The following is a 15,637-nucleotide window of genomic DNA, read 5'->3' as shown; positions in this document are numbered from 1 at the left end:
CCAAACTTGCCGTTCTTAACAGAGGAAAAACTAAACATGAGAAAATGATGAGGAAGGAAATAAATAGGAACAGCAGCTACAACTTTCCAACTTTCATGTACGAGGGAAGAGAAGTAAGCTTACAAGAAGTTCATGCTTTCTCCTTCGGCAGAATATACAACCTGGGCATGAATTTGTTATTTAACAGCTACTAGTCCAGAAAGTTGCTGTCGTAACATGTTACACCACTCTCTGCTACAAATAGCTGCTATAACTTCTGCTTCTACCTAGCCAAGGAAGTATACTGAGAGTACCGCAGAGTTCGCCATACTCCACGGCCGTGCAGTTCTGGTCAAATTACTCAGATTTTTTCTGTGTTGGACGTGTTTCCTGAACACTTTCTTATTTTCCATAGGTTGTGCTCCACAGCTGTGGCGTATTTTATGGAAGTTGTTTTGAAAAACAGGCCAACTACTGCTAAGAACATATATTTAATTGCTACTATTTTAAAAGATCATAAGCGGCACATGATGCATCACATTTGGGGATCTTTCTCCTTTTATGTAAGTCTTTCTGGCAGGACTGGTGCTGAAGAGGATATCCAGTTTCACACCATGAACCAGGGAGGCACTATTTTTAACGCATTTTTCATATCCGTTACGGATTCTTTATGGACTCACATGTACTTGCATGGCTTTTTCTGAGAATCTATGTTGATTCTGTTTACGTTTACTTCCATTAACTGATATGTGTTACTGTTGACGGATAATTCTGCAGATGCACGTGAAGATGCGACTCAGGTCGTGAAACTGGGCTGTTTTTTTTTTTTTTTTGCCTTCTTAGGAATAACTTTCTAAAACTTGGCGGATTTTATCATTGATCGTAATAAGTCATCAGACAGGACATGTGACTTGATGTTTCAAACTTGGCGCAGTTTCGTGATGGACTATAGACACGATAAAGTAATGTTTTCTTGTCTAATAGTGGCGTAGAAACAGATTGCAAAAATATTCATTTTGCAGCTGTCTACGTATTTCTGAATAGACATTCATACGAAGCTTACTTTTTTTGCCGTATGACACTTCTTACTGCTGACGTTGATACGTGAGCTAGTTCAGTGTGTCGTACCGACCATATCAGTAGATGCTCTTCAGCAAGCAAGCAAATGAATGGGGAGAATGGGTCGAGTTCCGTTACAAAATCCCGTTTTCGACAAATGGTTCTTCTAAATCTCTTTTGATCCATCATGGACAGGAGACATCAGCTGGTTAAGTGATGGTCAGTTTCACTGAAATTCTCCAGCAGCCATGTAATACGATGTTATCTTTTTTTGACGACACCCAGAAGACTTGGTAGCAACTGAAGACTGCTCAGTTGCTACGAAGTCTTCAAATGAAGCACTAGTGAAACGGTTGAATTTACGAAATCCAGCGGTATATGGCACTTCATTGAATTATCGTTTATTTGGGAGACGCATATGAGGCCTGAAGATGGCATAGTGGATTGCCGAAACTGGTTGTCATCAAAATATAATAAAATTAGTTGTGTATGGAGAATTGAAACTGAAGAAACTGCAAAAAGGCGGGAATTTAAGGAGATGGGACCTGGATAAACTGAAAGAACCAGAGGTTGTACAGATTTTCGGGGAAAGCATAAGGGAACAATTGACAGGAATGGGGGAAAGAAATACAGTAGAAGAAGAATGGGTAGCTTTGAGGGATGAAGTAGTGAAGGCAGCAGACGATCAAGTAGGTAAAAAGACGAGGGCTAGTAGAAATCCTTGGGTAACAGAAGAGATACTGAATTTATTTGATGAAAGGAGAGAATACAAAAATGCAGCAAGTGAACCAGGCAAAAAGGAATACAAACGTCTCAAAAATGAGATCGACAGGAAGTGCAAAATGGCTAAGCAGGTATGGCTAGAGGACAAATGTAAGGATGTAGAGGCTTATCTCACTATGGGTAAGATAGATACTGCCTATAGGAAAATTAAAGAGACCTTTGGAGAGAAGAGAACCACTTGTATGAATATCAAGAGCTCCGATGGAAACCCAGTTCTAAGCAAAGAAGGGAAAGCAGAAAGGTGGAAGGAGTATAGAGAGGGTCTACACAGGGGCGATGTTCTTGAGGACAATATTATGGAAATGGAAGAGGAGGTAGATGAAGATGAAATGGGAGATATGATACTGCGTGAAGAGTTTGACAGAGCACTGAAAGACCTGAGTCGAAACAAGGCCCCGGGAGTAGACAACATTCCATTAGAACTACTGACAGCCTTGGGAGAGCCAGTCCTGACAAAACTCTACCATCTGGTGAGCAAGATGTATGAGACAGGCGAAATACCCTCAGACTTCAAGAAGAATATAATAATTCCAATCCCAAAGAAAGCAGGTGTTGACAGATGTGAAAATTACCGAACTATCAGTTTAATAAGTCACAGCTGCAAAATACTAACGCGAATTCTTTATGGACGAATGGAAAAGCTGGTAAAAGCTGACCTCGGGGAAGATCAGTTTGGATTCCGTAGAAATGTTGGAACACGTGAGGCAATACAGACCCTACGACTTATCTTAGAAGAAAGATTAAGGAAAGGCAAACCTACGTTTCTAGCATTTGTAGACTTAGAGAAAGCTTTTGATAATGTTGACTGGAATACTCTCTTTCAAATTCTGAAGGTGGCAGGGGTAAAATACAGGGAGCGAAAGGCTATTTACAATTTGTACAGAATGCAGATGGCAGTTATAAAGAGTCGAGGGACATGAGAGGGAAGCAGTGGTTGGGAAGGGAGTGAGACAGGGTTGTAGCCTCTCCCCGATGCTATTCAATCTGTATATTGAGCAAGCAGTAAAGAAAACGAAAGAAAAGTTCGGAGTAGGTATTAAAATCCATGGAGAAGAAATAAAAACTTTGAGGTTCGCCGATGACATTGTAATTCTGTCAGAGACAGCAAAGGACTTGGAAGAGCAGTTGAACGGAATGGACAGCGTCTTGAAAGGAGGATATAAGATGAGCATCAACAAAAGCAAAACGAGGATAATGGAATGTAGTAAAGGAGTTTTGCAAAATAACTGATGATGGTCGAAGTAGAGAGGATATAAAATATAGACTGGCAATGGCATGGAAAGCGTTTCTGAAGAAGAGAAATTTGTTAACATTGAGTATTGATTTAAGTGTCAGGAAGTCGTTTCTGAAAGTATTTGTATGGAGTGTAGCCATGTATGGAAGTGAAACGTGGACGATAAATAGTTTGGACAAGAAGAGAATAGAAGCTTTCGAAATGTGGTGCTACAGAAGAATGCTGAAGATTAGATGGGTAGATTACGTAACTAATGAGGAGGTATTGAATAGAATTGGGGAGAAGAGGAGTTTGAGGCACAACTTGACTAAAAGAAGGGATCGGTTGGTAGGACATGTTCTGAGGCATCAAGGGATCACCAATTTAGTACTGGAGGGCAGCGTGGAGGGTGAAAATCATAGAGGGAGACCAAGAGATGAATACACTAAGCAGATTCAGAAGGATGTAGGCTGCAGTAGGTACTGGGAGATGAAGAGGCTTGCACAGGATAGAGTAGCATGGAGAGCTGTATCAAACCAGTCTCAGGACTGAAGACCACAACAACAACAACAACAAATGGAGAATTCCTTTGATATTGGCAAATGCTACTTGTGACCCTACAGCATAAGGCAGCCGGTTTTGATGTTAAGTTTCTCAGTACAGGCCCTTTCATACAACGGAGGTGCGTGCACGTCGTGTGCTGCACCCTGCAGGAACCGAAGCAGTTTTTTGCCGCTGCTGGTAGCGCAACTGCTGTACTCCGCTGGCAGCTTTCCCCCCTCCTACTCCCCCTCTCACTGCGAGGCCCCGCGATTCGGCCCAGGACTTGCGGCGCACCGCGGCGGCTGTATTGTGCCGGCCAGCCGGAGCATGTCTGACGGGTTCCGCGCTGACAGTCTCTGAAAAAGAGCTGGAGGAGGGGCGGGGCTTCTCCCCTCGCCCTCTAGAGGTGTGATTATCCAGTCTGCATGCGGCGGCCAGTAGCAGCAATGATTCACCGACCGGTTCCTGCCACCACCAAGCGAGTACTCGGTTAGATACGTGGATGCAGAAGCGAGCGGACGTTGTGGCAGCGATGACTCAGTGCCAAGGCGCAGCTAATGCTGGAAGTTATAGTTACCTGGTTTTATTGGTCATTTCAACGATTCTTTCATCGAATGATGTGGGATGAAAGACTCTACGGGAAATGTATACAGGGTGTTACAAAAAGGTACGGCCAAACTTTCAGGAAACATTCCTCACACACACGTAAAGAAAAGATGTTATGTGGACATGTGTCCGGAAACGCTTAATTTCCATGTTAGAGCTCATTTTAGTTTCGTCAGTATGTACTGTACTTCCTCGATGATTTCATACGGGATACTCTACCTGTGCTGCTAGAACATGTGCCTTTACAAGTACGACACATGTGGTCCATGCACGATGGAGCTCCTGCACATTTAAGTCGAAGTGTTCGTACGCTTCTCAATAACAGATTCGGAGACCGATGGATTGGTAGAGGCGGACCAATTCCATGGCCTCCACGCTCTCCTGACCTCAACCCTCTTGACTTTCATATATGGGGGCATTTGAAAGCTCTTGTCTTCGCAACCCCGGTACCAAATGTAGAGACTCTTCGTGCTCGTATCGTGGACAGCTGTGATACAATACGCCATTCTCCAGGGCTGCATCAGCGCGTCGGGGATTCCATGCGACGGAGGGTGGATGCATGTATCCTCGCTAACGGAGGACATTTTGAACATTTCCTGTAACAAAGTGTTTGAAGTGACGCTGGTACGTTCTGTTGCTGTGTGTTTCCATTAATGTGATTTGAAGAGAAGTAATATAATGAGCTCTAACATGGAAAGTAAGCGTTTCCGGACACATGTCCACATAACATATTTTCTTTCTTTGTGTGTGAGGAATGTTTCCTGAAAGTTTGGCCGTACCTTTTTGTAACACCCTGTATATGATTAGTATCAACGTTAATGACCACAGTATAGCTTTCAGGCGTACTCATGCAACATTTTTTACTGGACACGTTCCCAAAAAAGACAACGTGGTCGAAGGGGAAACCTGAGAGTAGCAACGTGAGGGAAGGAGAAACAAATGAAAACTGGTGAGACAGAATAATTAAGTTATTCACCAAATAGAAAGCAGAATTACCGGCGATCGCCACAAGATCGTGAGAATGAAGGGCGTAAAGAAAAAAAACATACATGCTGATCTCAGAAACTAGAAAAGTAACTCTGAAACCATACGTTTGGATAAGAGCTCATTGTGAGTAATGGCAATTCGGAAAAAGTCATTTGTAAATTTTTTCACGTGTAAGATGAACGTCAAAGCTGCGCAGAAAGCTTAAATGCCGCTTGTAATAGTATATAATTACAATTAATTGGGAGGAACATGTCTATTCGGATCCACTGATATTACGCATCAAGGCAGAACAGGGTAAGCATCCCTGGTGAGAGATTAGAGGATGACTGCAAGCACAGCTCGAGTGCGGCATCTTAGAAAAACTGAGCAGCGATATAAAATAAACACACAACTCCAATTAAATCGGAACTAGATATTTTCTATTGACTCACATCGGTTTGACAGCCCTCGAGAAGGCTAAAGCAGTAGAGTAATACATATATCAATATAAGCGGAAACACAACTTTCGCGGATATTACGAACGATCATTGGGTTACAAAGAAAGCTGCACGTGTAATAAAAACATAAGCTTAGAAGAATAAAAAGAGAAGGTAGTTTGTACAAGGAAATGCTGAAACTCCATTTTTTCATTTTCTTACCCTCAGTTCATCTTTAGAACACCTTACGCGAAAAATTGTAGCAAATTAATTTTCCACATGAGACCAGAGTAGACGATTTAGAAACAAATTCTACATACAACTCCGCAATTAACTGTTAGTAGCCTCGCTATGTGTCTACCGTTCCACTCTCGAACAGCACGCGGGAAAAACGAATGTATATCTTTCCCTGCGAGCCCTCATTTCCCTTACTTTATTACAACGGTCTTGATATCTAGGTAGGTGTCACCAAAATATTTTAGTATTCGGAGGAAGAAGTCAGGCGATTGAAATTTTAAGACAAGATCCTGCCCCAACGAAAAAGTCTTTATCTTAATGATTGCCACCACAGTTCGCTTATGTCCGTGCAGTCTCGCATAACGCGATTATTCAAAACGCTTTGCCTCCGTCAATGTTGTCCGATGCGGATCCCACACTGCACAGCAATACTCCAGAAGAGAACAGAAAACCGTGTAGGCAGTCTCTTCAGAAGACTTGTTGCATTTTCTAAGTGCTCAGCCAATAAACGGCAGTCTTAGGTTCACTTTCTGCACACGCTATCTATGAGATCGTGAAAGTTTGTTATTCGTGACTGTAGTTGAATCCACAGCCTTCAGATATTCGAATATAAAAAAAGTTATCAAATAGTCGCGATCTTCATGGAGTTACTACGGATCAGAACCAAATAAATTTCTCATTATCCGTAAATTAATAATGAGTCCCAACGTTTGTATAAGTGATTCAATTGTGTATTTTGTTGAGCTCGGTCTCGAACTGCTTCGATCCAATTATCACGTTGCCCTCCTTTCCTCCATACTTAATCCTGCGGCGAGATAGCCTTTCTAAATTGCGCAGCGAAGCAAGTTATGAAATTAGCTCCGTCTGCTGCCATGAAGTGGTGTACTTCAGAGACAGATACATGAAATATTCAGACGTGTTATATATAGACTGCGCTATTTGTAAATAATCCCTGTATCTCTCTGTGAAAGATAGGTTAATGCTGAGAGGTGAATAGTCGATTGGATGTTGCGGAAACTTGGGGCAAGATGGGTGTACGCAATTATTACGCACACAGTGTTGGCGCCACGTGTCCGTTGCTGCTTGGTCGCAGTCAGGTCCGCCATTATGGTGAGCCGCAGTCCCGCCTCGGCAGGCTTGCGCACAACCCTCGGACAGCGAAGACCGCCGCCCCCCACCCCCCGTGACGCGCTTGTGTTCTGTCGCCTCAGGCCACACACGCTATGAATGGCGAAGAGCCCACGGCGGCCACACCAAAGGCGCCGACATGGCCACCCTCCTCGCCACTCTCCATGTCCGTCGCTATATGCTGGCCGCTCACAGGCAGCGTTTGCAGTCCAAAATGATTACAGCTGTTCCTACCTCAGATCTTTTGGCAAAATACCAGAACCTTAACTCCCCACTGGCCGAGGCGTTTAACGGAAGGTTTCGTAAACCTGTTTCGATTAGTAAATTCATACACGTTTTATTACCTCGTCATCGTATGCCAGTAAAAAATTGAGGAAATTTAATGAAACTTCCTGGCAGATTAAAACTGTGTGCCGGACCGAGACTCTAACTCGGGACCTTTGCCTTTCGCGGGCAAGTGCTCTATCAGCTGAGCTACCCATGCACGACTCACGCCCCGTCCTCACAGCAGGAAATGTAATGCTTCAGTCGTGTAATAAACCTATATTTTCTTTTTGTGATTACGTAGCAACCTTAAGCATTTTGTGCTTTTGTGCTCAAGTGGTTCTGAAAATTCGGTAGTTCTGTGACGGAAATATTAAAGCTGTTTCTTATGATTACATACATTACCGTTCTCGTAGTTGGTTGAGACGGTAACAACGACCAGTTCCATATTAGCACATGCAAGCTCTTAAGTGATGCCTGTACGTTTATTTCGCTAAGGAAAACTGGCATGCCATAGATTGTTGTCAGGATGAGTGAAATATCAGCTCACATTTTGATGAGGTGAACTCGTACTTCGCCAATCAACGTGCATTTTAAACGACGCTTTTTTCGTATTGGTGGGATATTACAGCGCATTTGACTTTCGAATTTCGCAACCTACATCCAAGCAATACTCCGCCTAAAAGTATTTTTGCGGAGGTCACGACTTTGCAGTACTTGGTTTCTGGTGGTGAAACATGGACTTTTAAAGTCAGCTCCTTCGTAAAAAAACCTTAGATACATTAAATCACTATTGATTTGTAAATCCGCTTTGATTATCCATTACATTACATCAGCCGCGGTGTGCAACTGCGTCCCGAATGACAAAAATTGGATAAAAGGCGTAACCGCTGCGGTGCTGTGACTGAACGCAACCCGCTAGCCACCGATGCGAGAGGTGCTGTCTGCGAAGCAGGGGTACCAGTGGCTTGCGTTCGCCTGCTGTATTCCGTTAATTGTGAAGTAACGGCGGATCGAGATGCTCTGAGAAACCTGAATATGGGAATTGAAGTACAGTTGATTATACTTGTGTGCTCAAAAATTCTTAGCGCTACGAAGTGGGGAAGACTATAGCTTCCATCCCATAAGTCTTTTATCTGACGTACTCCGCACCCAAATTCTACCAACAAATTGATAGTTCAGTACAGATTAGGATGGAAGTGGATGCTACTGTTGCATTTCCGTTACTCGCTGTGATAGAAACCCGCTGTGTGACTCCTTTGTGCTTAAATGTACGCGCCACTCTTCAAGCCTGCCTTCGGTTTTGTAGGATTGCAACTAGATTACCGGTTTCCTAAATAATTCAGCAGCTAGCTTTTGTCTGTGTATTCCGCTATTCAAACATGTCTTGTAGAGAAGAAATTAAAACAAAGCTAAACGGCTCAAGCAAATGACACGAGTGTCATCTGCAACTGACTGCGGTGCTTGAGACACAATCTAACTCTACATTTATTTGCTGATCGCTCGGACCCTGAAACTTGCCCAAAAGAGCCCTTCGGTCCGTCTCACGCTGTGTAACTTCCTAGACAAATTTTTCATTGAAGGTAGGACAACGCTCTAACGTTCATAAAAGATACGATAGAAGTACCTGAGTACGCCCTCAAGTATTTCATGAAAAGTGTATTTTGTAAAAGATGTTTGACAATCGCGTAATACGGGCCTTAATGCCACGACGCGAGCTCTGCATGTAGCAGCAGACCCGTGATTTTCACTTGCCACTCGCCACAATCCGTTAGCAAGCCAAATTCATAGTCTAGAAATGTTAAGCCAAATGGTATTATTACATCTTTGTTACAAAGTTTAAAAAAGGATAGTAATAATTTAACTACCCGTAATTGACGCAAGGAGTAGTGTTGAAAGCAATTGCAGAAGGAGCTTCAGTTGCAGGTACTTACGAGTATATTCAGAAAATGCGGTTAAGCTTATAACAACATTCAGGGTTGTTACGGAACACGTTTCAAAAGGCGCAGTCTTTCCGTTTCACCATTTTCCAAATTCGTTCTGGCTAAATACTTTGCTTTCTTGTCTTCTTGTAAATTTCTGATACAGAAACACGGTCTCCACTATTGGGCCGAGTGCAAGAGCGTGACACTGTGACAAATACATGAGTATTCGGGCGAGCAGATTAAAACTGTTATGACGAGAATGAAACACCTGGCATATATTTGTCGATCTCCAGATCATAGAAGGCTCGTCTGCCAAAACCATGTACGAGCACCTCTTCCTAAAGGGAATTCGCGGAATCCATGTAACGCGGTTAATGGATCGTTCACTCGACTTTTTGTAAGTTCTGTTTTTCGTGTCCGCCAGATGAGTGGCAGCTGAGATAGCAGTGCGATAGAACGTCAGTGAACAGAACAGAAGGTGCGAACAATCTCATTCCCAGATTGGTAGCTCTCCTGGAAACAACTACATGTCAATCACGTTTTTATTCTGATACACCCAAACACACTTCAGCTGACGAAAGGCATATCTAGAGTATACTGACGCACGTGATAAACTGAGTGGTAGAGATTATGTCGCTAAAATTCCTGCCTTTATTGCAGCAATGGAATCCGCTGCCGCCCCCGAGATGGCAGTGACGGTAAAGCAAGAGGCGGTGCTACTGACACCACCCTCGTCGCCGGCGGCGTCTGCCCCCGCGGACCCGCCGCCACTGCCGCCCCCGCCGCCGCCGGCGGTGCCTCTGTCTGCCTTCTGCCGGCCGCTGCCGCAGCACCAGGCGCCGCCTCCACCGCCCCCGCACCTGTACTACGGCGGCCTAGCGCTGCCTCCGGCGGCCGCCCTGCTTGGTCACTGGCTGCGGCTGCACTGCCGCCCGTCGGGCCCGCCCCCGCTTCCGCCACCGGGAGTCGGACGGCCTCGCTCCGGCCCCCTGCGCCCCAAAAAGCAGTTCATCTGCAAGTACTGCTCGCGCCACTTCACAAAGTCCTACAACCTGCTCATCCACGAGCGCACGCACACCGACGAGCGGCCCTACTCCTGTGATATCTGCGGGAAGGCGTTCCGTCGCCAGGATCACCTCAGAGACCACAGGTGAGTTAACTTGATCAGAGTATTCAAGCTTCACTTCAGATTCAAACTAAAATTAAAAAGCTCACGGAATGGAGTCAAGCTTATAGTGACAGTTTACGTAAACTGGAACGATTACGACTCAATATCTGAGAACGTTTCTACACCAGAAATAATTCTACTCCCCAAGACATCAACTAGTGGTAAGCTCTTCTAGCGAATCAGAGTTCGTTTTTTCCACGATTCATTGGAATGAATAATTCAATATTCCTAAGTGTCATAGGCATTATTGGTATTTCAAATACCTTCTTCATCGTAGTGCTCTGCATCTCTTGGGCAGATCGCGCCTTAAAGTCCAAAATATTTTGCACAGATTATCACACAAATCTGACAGAATCAAAGGGAAATGAGATTGTTCAGTGGTTCCTTGCATGTTATGTCACTGTGTCTGTTGCTTTCGTACTTGACGAACCTTGCTGTTTGAAAGATAGTTTCTAGTTTGTTGGTTAGCGGTATGTGGGTCCAAATTAACTTTTTGATCTTCACCAGTGATCGTAATTCTATACGCCCTACATATTTAATTAAGTACAGCAGTAAAGCTTCTTTAACAAACATCTTTCTAAAAGAGTAAGTATTTCTGTACTTAAAGAGGGTATTCACCTAACTATGAAATTCGGGATGAACATTAAACATCAAATAAACTGATCAATATCGACAAAGTATTCGCGATATTGGCAGAGCCGGTTCTTTCTTGATTTATTCGGTTAAGTGGAAATAACCTCTGGTCTTCAGCGTACGTTATTTTTGTGAATTTCGATGAAGATTGAAAGTGTGATTAAGCGGCTATAGAAACTATGTATCATGTATAAAGATGAAATTTCTGCTGTCTATTTTTTAGTTCAGTTAAAAATACTCACTAGTAAACTCAAGACACTGAAGTTTTCCCTTTTTCTTTTAAAAAAAAGGCCGTGTTGCTCCCAATGCAAAATGCTGTTGGATGGTGTAAGAGGGAACTGTTGGTGTGAAACCATTTTGTATCACTACTTCAGGTAATGGGCAGTATAGCTGCTATTTACAGCGGTACAGATAGACGATATAACAGGGTAACTTAACTGCTTTCATACAAATTGCAGGATCCTCTACAGAATTTACATGTTCTCAGATGATGCATCCTGTAGCCAACATGCAGGCTGATACTGTTAGGGATAAAAAAACCTTTTCTTGGGCAAGTGTCATTATTGATGAAGTAGGGCATCCCTCGGCCGTATGTAACCTGAGTAAGGCAGGAGCATAGTCGTGCAAAACGGAGGAATGCTATTGTCAGGAAATAAAAGATGGTTATGTTAGGTATAGACTGGAAATCTAAAGTCAAATAGCGGTTGACTTTCGTAGAGTCGTCGAAAAAGGAGATAACTGTCGGCACATTAATAATTTTGCTGTCCAGCGCTAGGGTTGCAGGAATTGTGACGTAAACAATTCAGGAAACTTACCGACTTGATCTAGGATGGAGAAATTACTTCTCTTCCTGTCGAACGTTCACTCGCATACTAGCATAGTTAATTTCTCTCACGTTACATGGAACATTCTTCAACGAAAAATTCTGTCGTAAAACATCCCACGACGAATCTATGTGCAACATTTTGCCTAAACTGAAAACCTGGTTTAAAAATGGCGGCAAACAGCAACATGGTAACTGTAGGTTCATACTTGCGTCAATTCCAATGTCTGTGACTAACATGCTACTTCAATCACAAAAGTTGATGTGGAAGCAGTGATAACATTAGTGGGGCGCGAGAAATTAGTGAACTATAAACATGGTAACTAAGACCAGCATGACGAAACAAGTAAATGGAGCTGTGGATATTCATTAAAACAGCATTCTTGTGGAAGATCACTCGTTAAAAGACCTGTTCTGTATTGGAGAATAAGATTCATACTAACTTCTAGTTAGTTTTGTAAGTGTTCTAGCAAGAGTTCAGACGCAAACCATTAATAGGATTAAATTGCAGGCACCTAAATTTGTCTTCGAAACGATGCGAGGAATTACATGTGAATCACTTGTTTAGGTTTAGTTTAACCTAGGAAAATATCATTTCTTCTGGAACAAGATAGAACAATCTTTCATGTCCCTGATCTGCGTGGTAAAATAGTGATGTCAGAATAAACGGCTTTACGTACATGCATATTATTTTATCGTCCGGTTTTTCGTGCGATTGTCTACTTCCTTGCTTGTGATGCTTTATAAGAAAGCTGAACCGAACTCTAGGAAGGCTAATTCCTACGTTCTCCTCTCATTTTACTTGACGACATTCACATCACTGTAGTCCTCTTCGATATATCCAGTAGTTCATCAACCACAATCTCCACTGTTGTATAAAGTAACATTTGACGTGTTTTACACTGAAAGAGTTCACGTTAGCTTCCTTTCGTGGCTGTGGACTAATCCGTTATCCATTGTCACGCCGAGAAACAGGTTATTGATAAAGGCGAAGTTACACAAGTTGAAAAAGATCTAAAATACATGTCAAACTAGGTGAATACCCGGCAATGCCCAGTTACGTATTGATCCCAGAGTTGGGAGTGGAATGTCCTGGGAAGTGACACCGACCTGCCTAACGCCTTGAACTGTTTATTCGACACTAACCTAGCGTTTTCGATGGCTTTGACATACCGCCACACTTGAAACGGGCTCTACTAGTACGAGGGTTGCCCCGAAAGTAATGCACCACATTTTTTTCAACAATTCTTTATTGAACGTAATGATAATTACACAAAAGAAAGAATGGTGTTTTATCTACAAACCCTGTTTTTCCACGTAATATGCATCCCGTTCTATGGCCTTCGTTCCAGCACGAAACAAGGTAGCATGTACCCTGTCTGTACCAATCCTTGTCCTGGTGGAGGAGCCAGTGTTTCGCTGTGTGAATTACCTCCTCATCGTCCTCAGTCTTCCACGAATGGCATCCTTTAGTGGCCCAAACAAGTGGAAGTCCGAGTGGGCTAGGTCAGGTGTGTCAGATGTGACAGCCGTGGATGGTCTCCCTGTAGGCTGCAAATCGTGGAGCTCCGCCGAACCGCCTTCTGATTACCTCACTCTCCGTGCCCAGCGACTGACTGTACTTCTGTCGACAGCAGCTGCTCCGTAGACTTCGAACAAGCGCTTGTGAATATAGTTTTCTTTTCTGCAATGAGAAATTCAGTGACGGCGCGTTGTTTCTAACTTACGTCATGTACAGGTGCCATTTTGAACCTGTCCTGAAGTTACGCTATCTGTCGTAAGTGACGGAAACTTGGCGCGCTCACTCAGGAGACGTCAAATGATACACGTGTAACATTTCGCATTCACATCATTGTTTTCGGCTGAGTGAAAGAATGCGGTGTATTACTTTCTGGGCAACCCTAGTACATTGTGTAGTCCCCAGACACCTATATCATTTCTCTCTCTTTCTCTCTCTCTTTCTCTTTCTCTTTCTCTCTCTCTCTCTCTCTCTTTCTCTCTCTCTCTCTTTCTTTTTTTCTCTTCTCTTCTCTCTTTCTCTTTATCCGAGTGGTAATCAACCTCTTTGCTTGTTCCAGGTACATCCACAGTAAGGAGAAGCCGTTCAAGTGTGGGGAGTGCGGCAAGGGCTTCTGCCAGTCGCGCACGCTGGCGGTGCACAAGATCCTGCACATGGAGGAGTCGCCGCACAAGTGCCCCGTGTGCGCGCGCAGCTTCAACCAGCGCTCCAACCTCAAGACGCACCTGCTGACGCACGCAGCGCCTCCACCCCCGCAGCAGCAGCAGCAACACCAACCGCCACTGGCCGCCCCCTTCTCTGTGCCTGTCGGTGGCCCACTGCCGCCAGCGCCGCCCCCGCCACCTCCTCCTCCGCAGACGCACCACCACCACCACCACGCGCCGCCGCCCCCGCTGCTGCTGGACCTCTCTTCGTCGGCCTCCAGATCGCTCCCTGCGACGTTGCCGCCGCCCCCAGCGCTGCCGCTGAATCCTGCCCCCAAACGCCTGAGCGGATTCACCATTGCAGACATCATGGGACGGTAGTCAGCTGTTGGCGACACGAGTTGCAGGACAACCTCGTACACACAAGCCGTTGTTAGCCGATGAGCGTTCGCGCTGGTATCTAGTCCAAAGAGTATGACTCGCAGCATTGAATCTTCCTAACTTGGCCTCTCCGATGAACTCATACTATGACTAATGAAAAGAGGCTAAGACTTCTCGCAAGCGCTTGAGATAAAGCTTCTCGAATCTCATCGCTGATTTCATAAATATTCAGTTTTGCTGCCAATCACCCAAAATTGTGAAAAATTCGCCCAAAGGCGGCGATGCAACGTCCTTTTACGGGGGCGTTGCGGGATGATAGCATTGTCCGTGGAGGTTTGCACCTGGAAAATTTCCTAAAGAATGTTATCTCGCTAAAAAGCTATTTCCTAGTCTCTCACAACACTATTTTGCACTCTGACACCATTACGGATGAGAAAAATGTTGTTTGTGTGAGCGGCACTCTTAACTGTAGAATATGTACAAATTATTTATCTTGCATACCACCAGTGTTTGAGCAAGTACTTAACAGAGAAAATAGTCATAGACAGATGTATTTAAGAGTGTAGTTAGTCTGCAAGAGAATATTTTATGTTCTGTAAAGGAAAAAGATGTATTATAATTTAAGAGCACTGTAAATAAGTGGATCATGTAGAATAGTTTTCTTTACCCATATTGTTACCAAGTATTATGCCAAAAACAGTATTTACTTCTGGAGCAATGAATTGAGATAATGAACTGTTGAATTAATTTTAAGATTCCTTTAACGGGTCGTGCAAGCCAAAGACGCATGTGAGGAGGCAGTTCCTTCTTTGTTTTCTCTTTTTCTTTTTTTCTCTCATAGCAAGTTACCAGTGATTCTGATTGTAAGCCAGTATGTTCTACTGGGCATGAGAGCAGTGTATCAAACGACAAAAGTTAAGTTCCTTACTGATGCTATTTATTTATTGAACGCAATTCAGTTGTATTTTTCACTAATTAAGAATTATTCTTTTTATAAAGGAAATGTATATACTGTACTGCTATGGTATTTATTAGTAAAACGATTTTCAATACCAGAAAATACTTGTTTTTATTACGATAATAGCCTTACAAGGTTAAACCTGCTCATCAAAGATGTTTATTTCCTGGAAATTAGACCGCACTTTCATCACGTCATACGTTCAGGACTAATGTTAATGACATTGTATTCGCTTCAACATGTGGTAAGTGAATCATTTAACTAGTATGTCGTTTTACATTCTCCATGTATGTGCTAGACGTGGTCCTTATCTACCAATAGAGTTGCCTATGGTGCAAAAGGAGTCAATCTGGAAGAGATGTAGGATCATT

At 43.6% G+C, this 15,637-nt stretch overlaps 1 protein-coding gene across 1 annotated transcript; it reads left to right on the top strand.

The window, feature by feature from the left end:
• Positions 1-9,973: 9,973 nt before the first annotated feature.
• Positions 9,974-15,254, top strand: LOC126456451 (protein odd-skipped-like; the record flags this gene model as incomplete). Its single annotated transcript, XM_050092200.1, has 2 exons — positions 9,974-10,290; positions 13,843-15,254. Coding segments are annotated over 2 exons (783 nt in total), but the record flags the coding sequence as incomplete, so codon positions are not given.
• Positions 15,255-15,637: the final 383 nt, after the last annotated feature.

The sequence above is a fragment of the Schistocerca serialis genome, chromosome 2 (genome assembly GCF_023864345.2).
Source record: "Schistocerca serialis cubense isolate TAMUIC-IGC-003099 chromosome 2, iqSchSeri2.2, whole genome shotgun sequence".
NCBI lineage: Eukaryota > Metazoa > Arthropoda > Insecta > Orthoptera > Acrididae > Schistocerca > Schistocerca serialis.
This window is presented reverse-complemented; position numbering and strand designations above follow the sequence as displayed.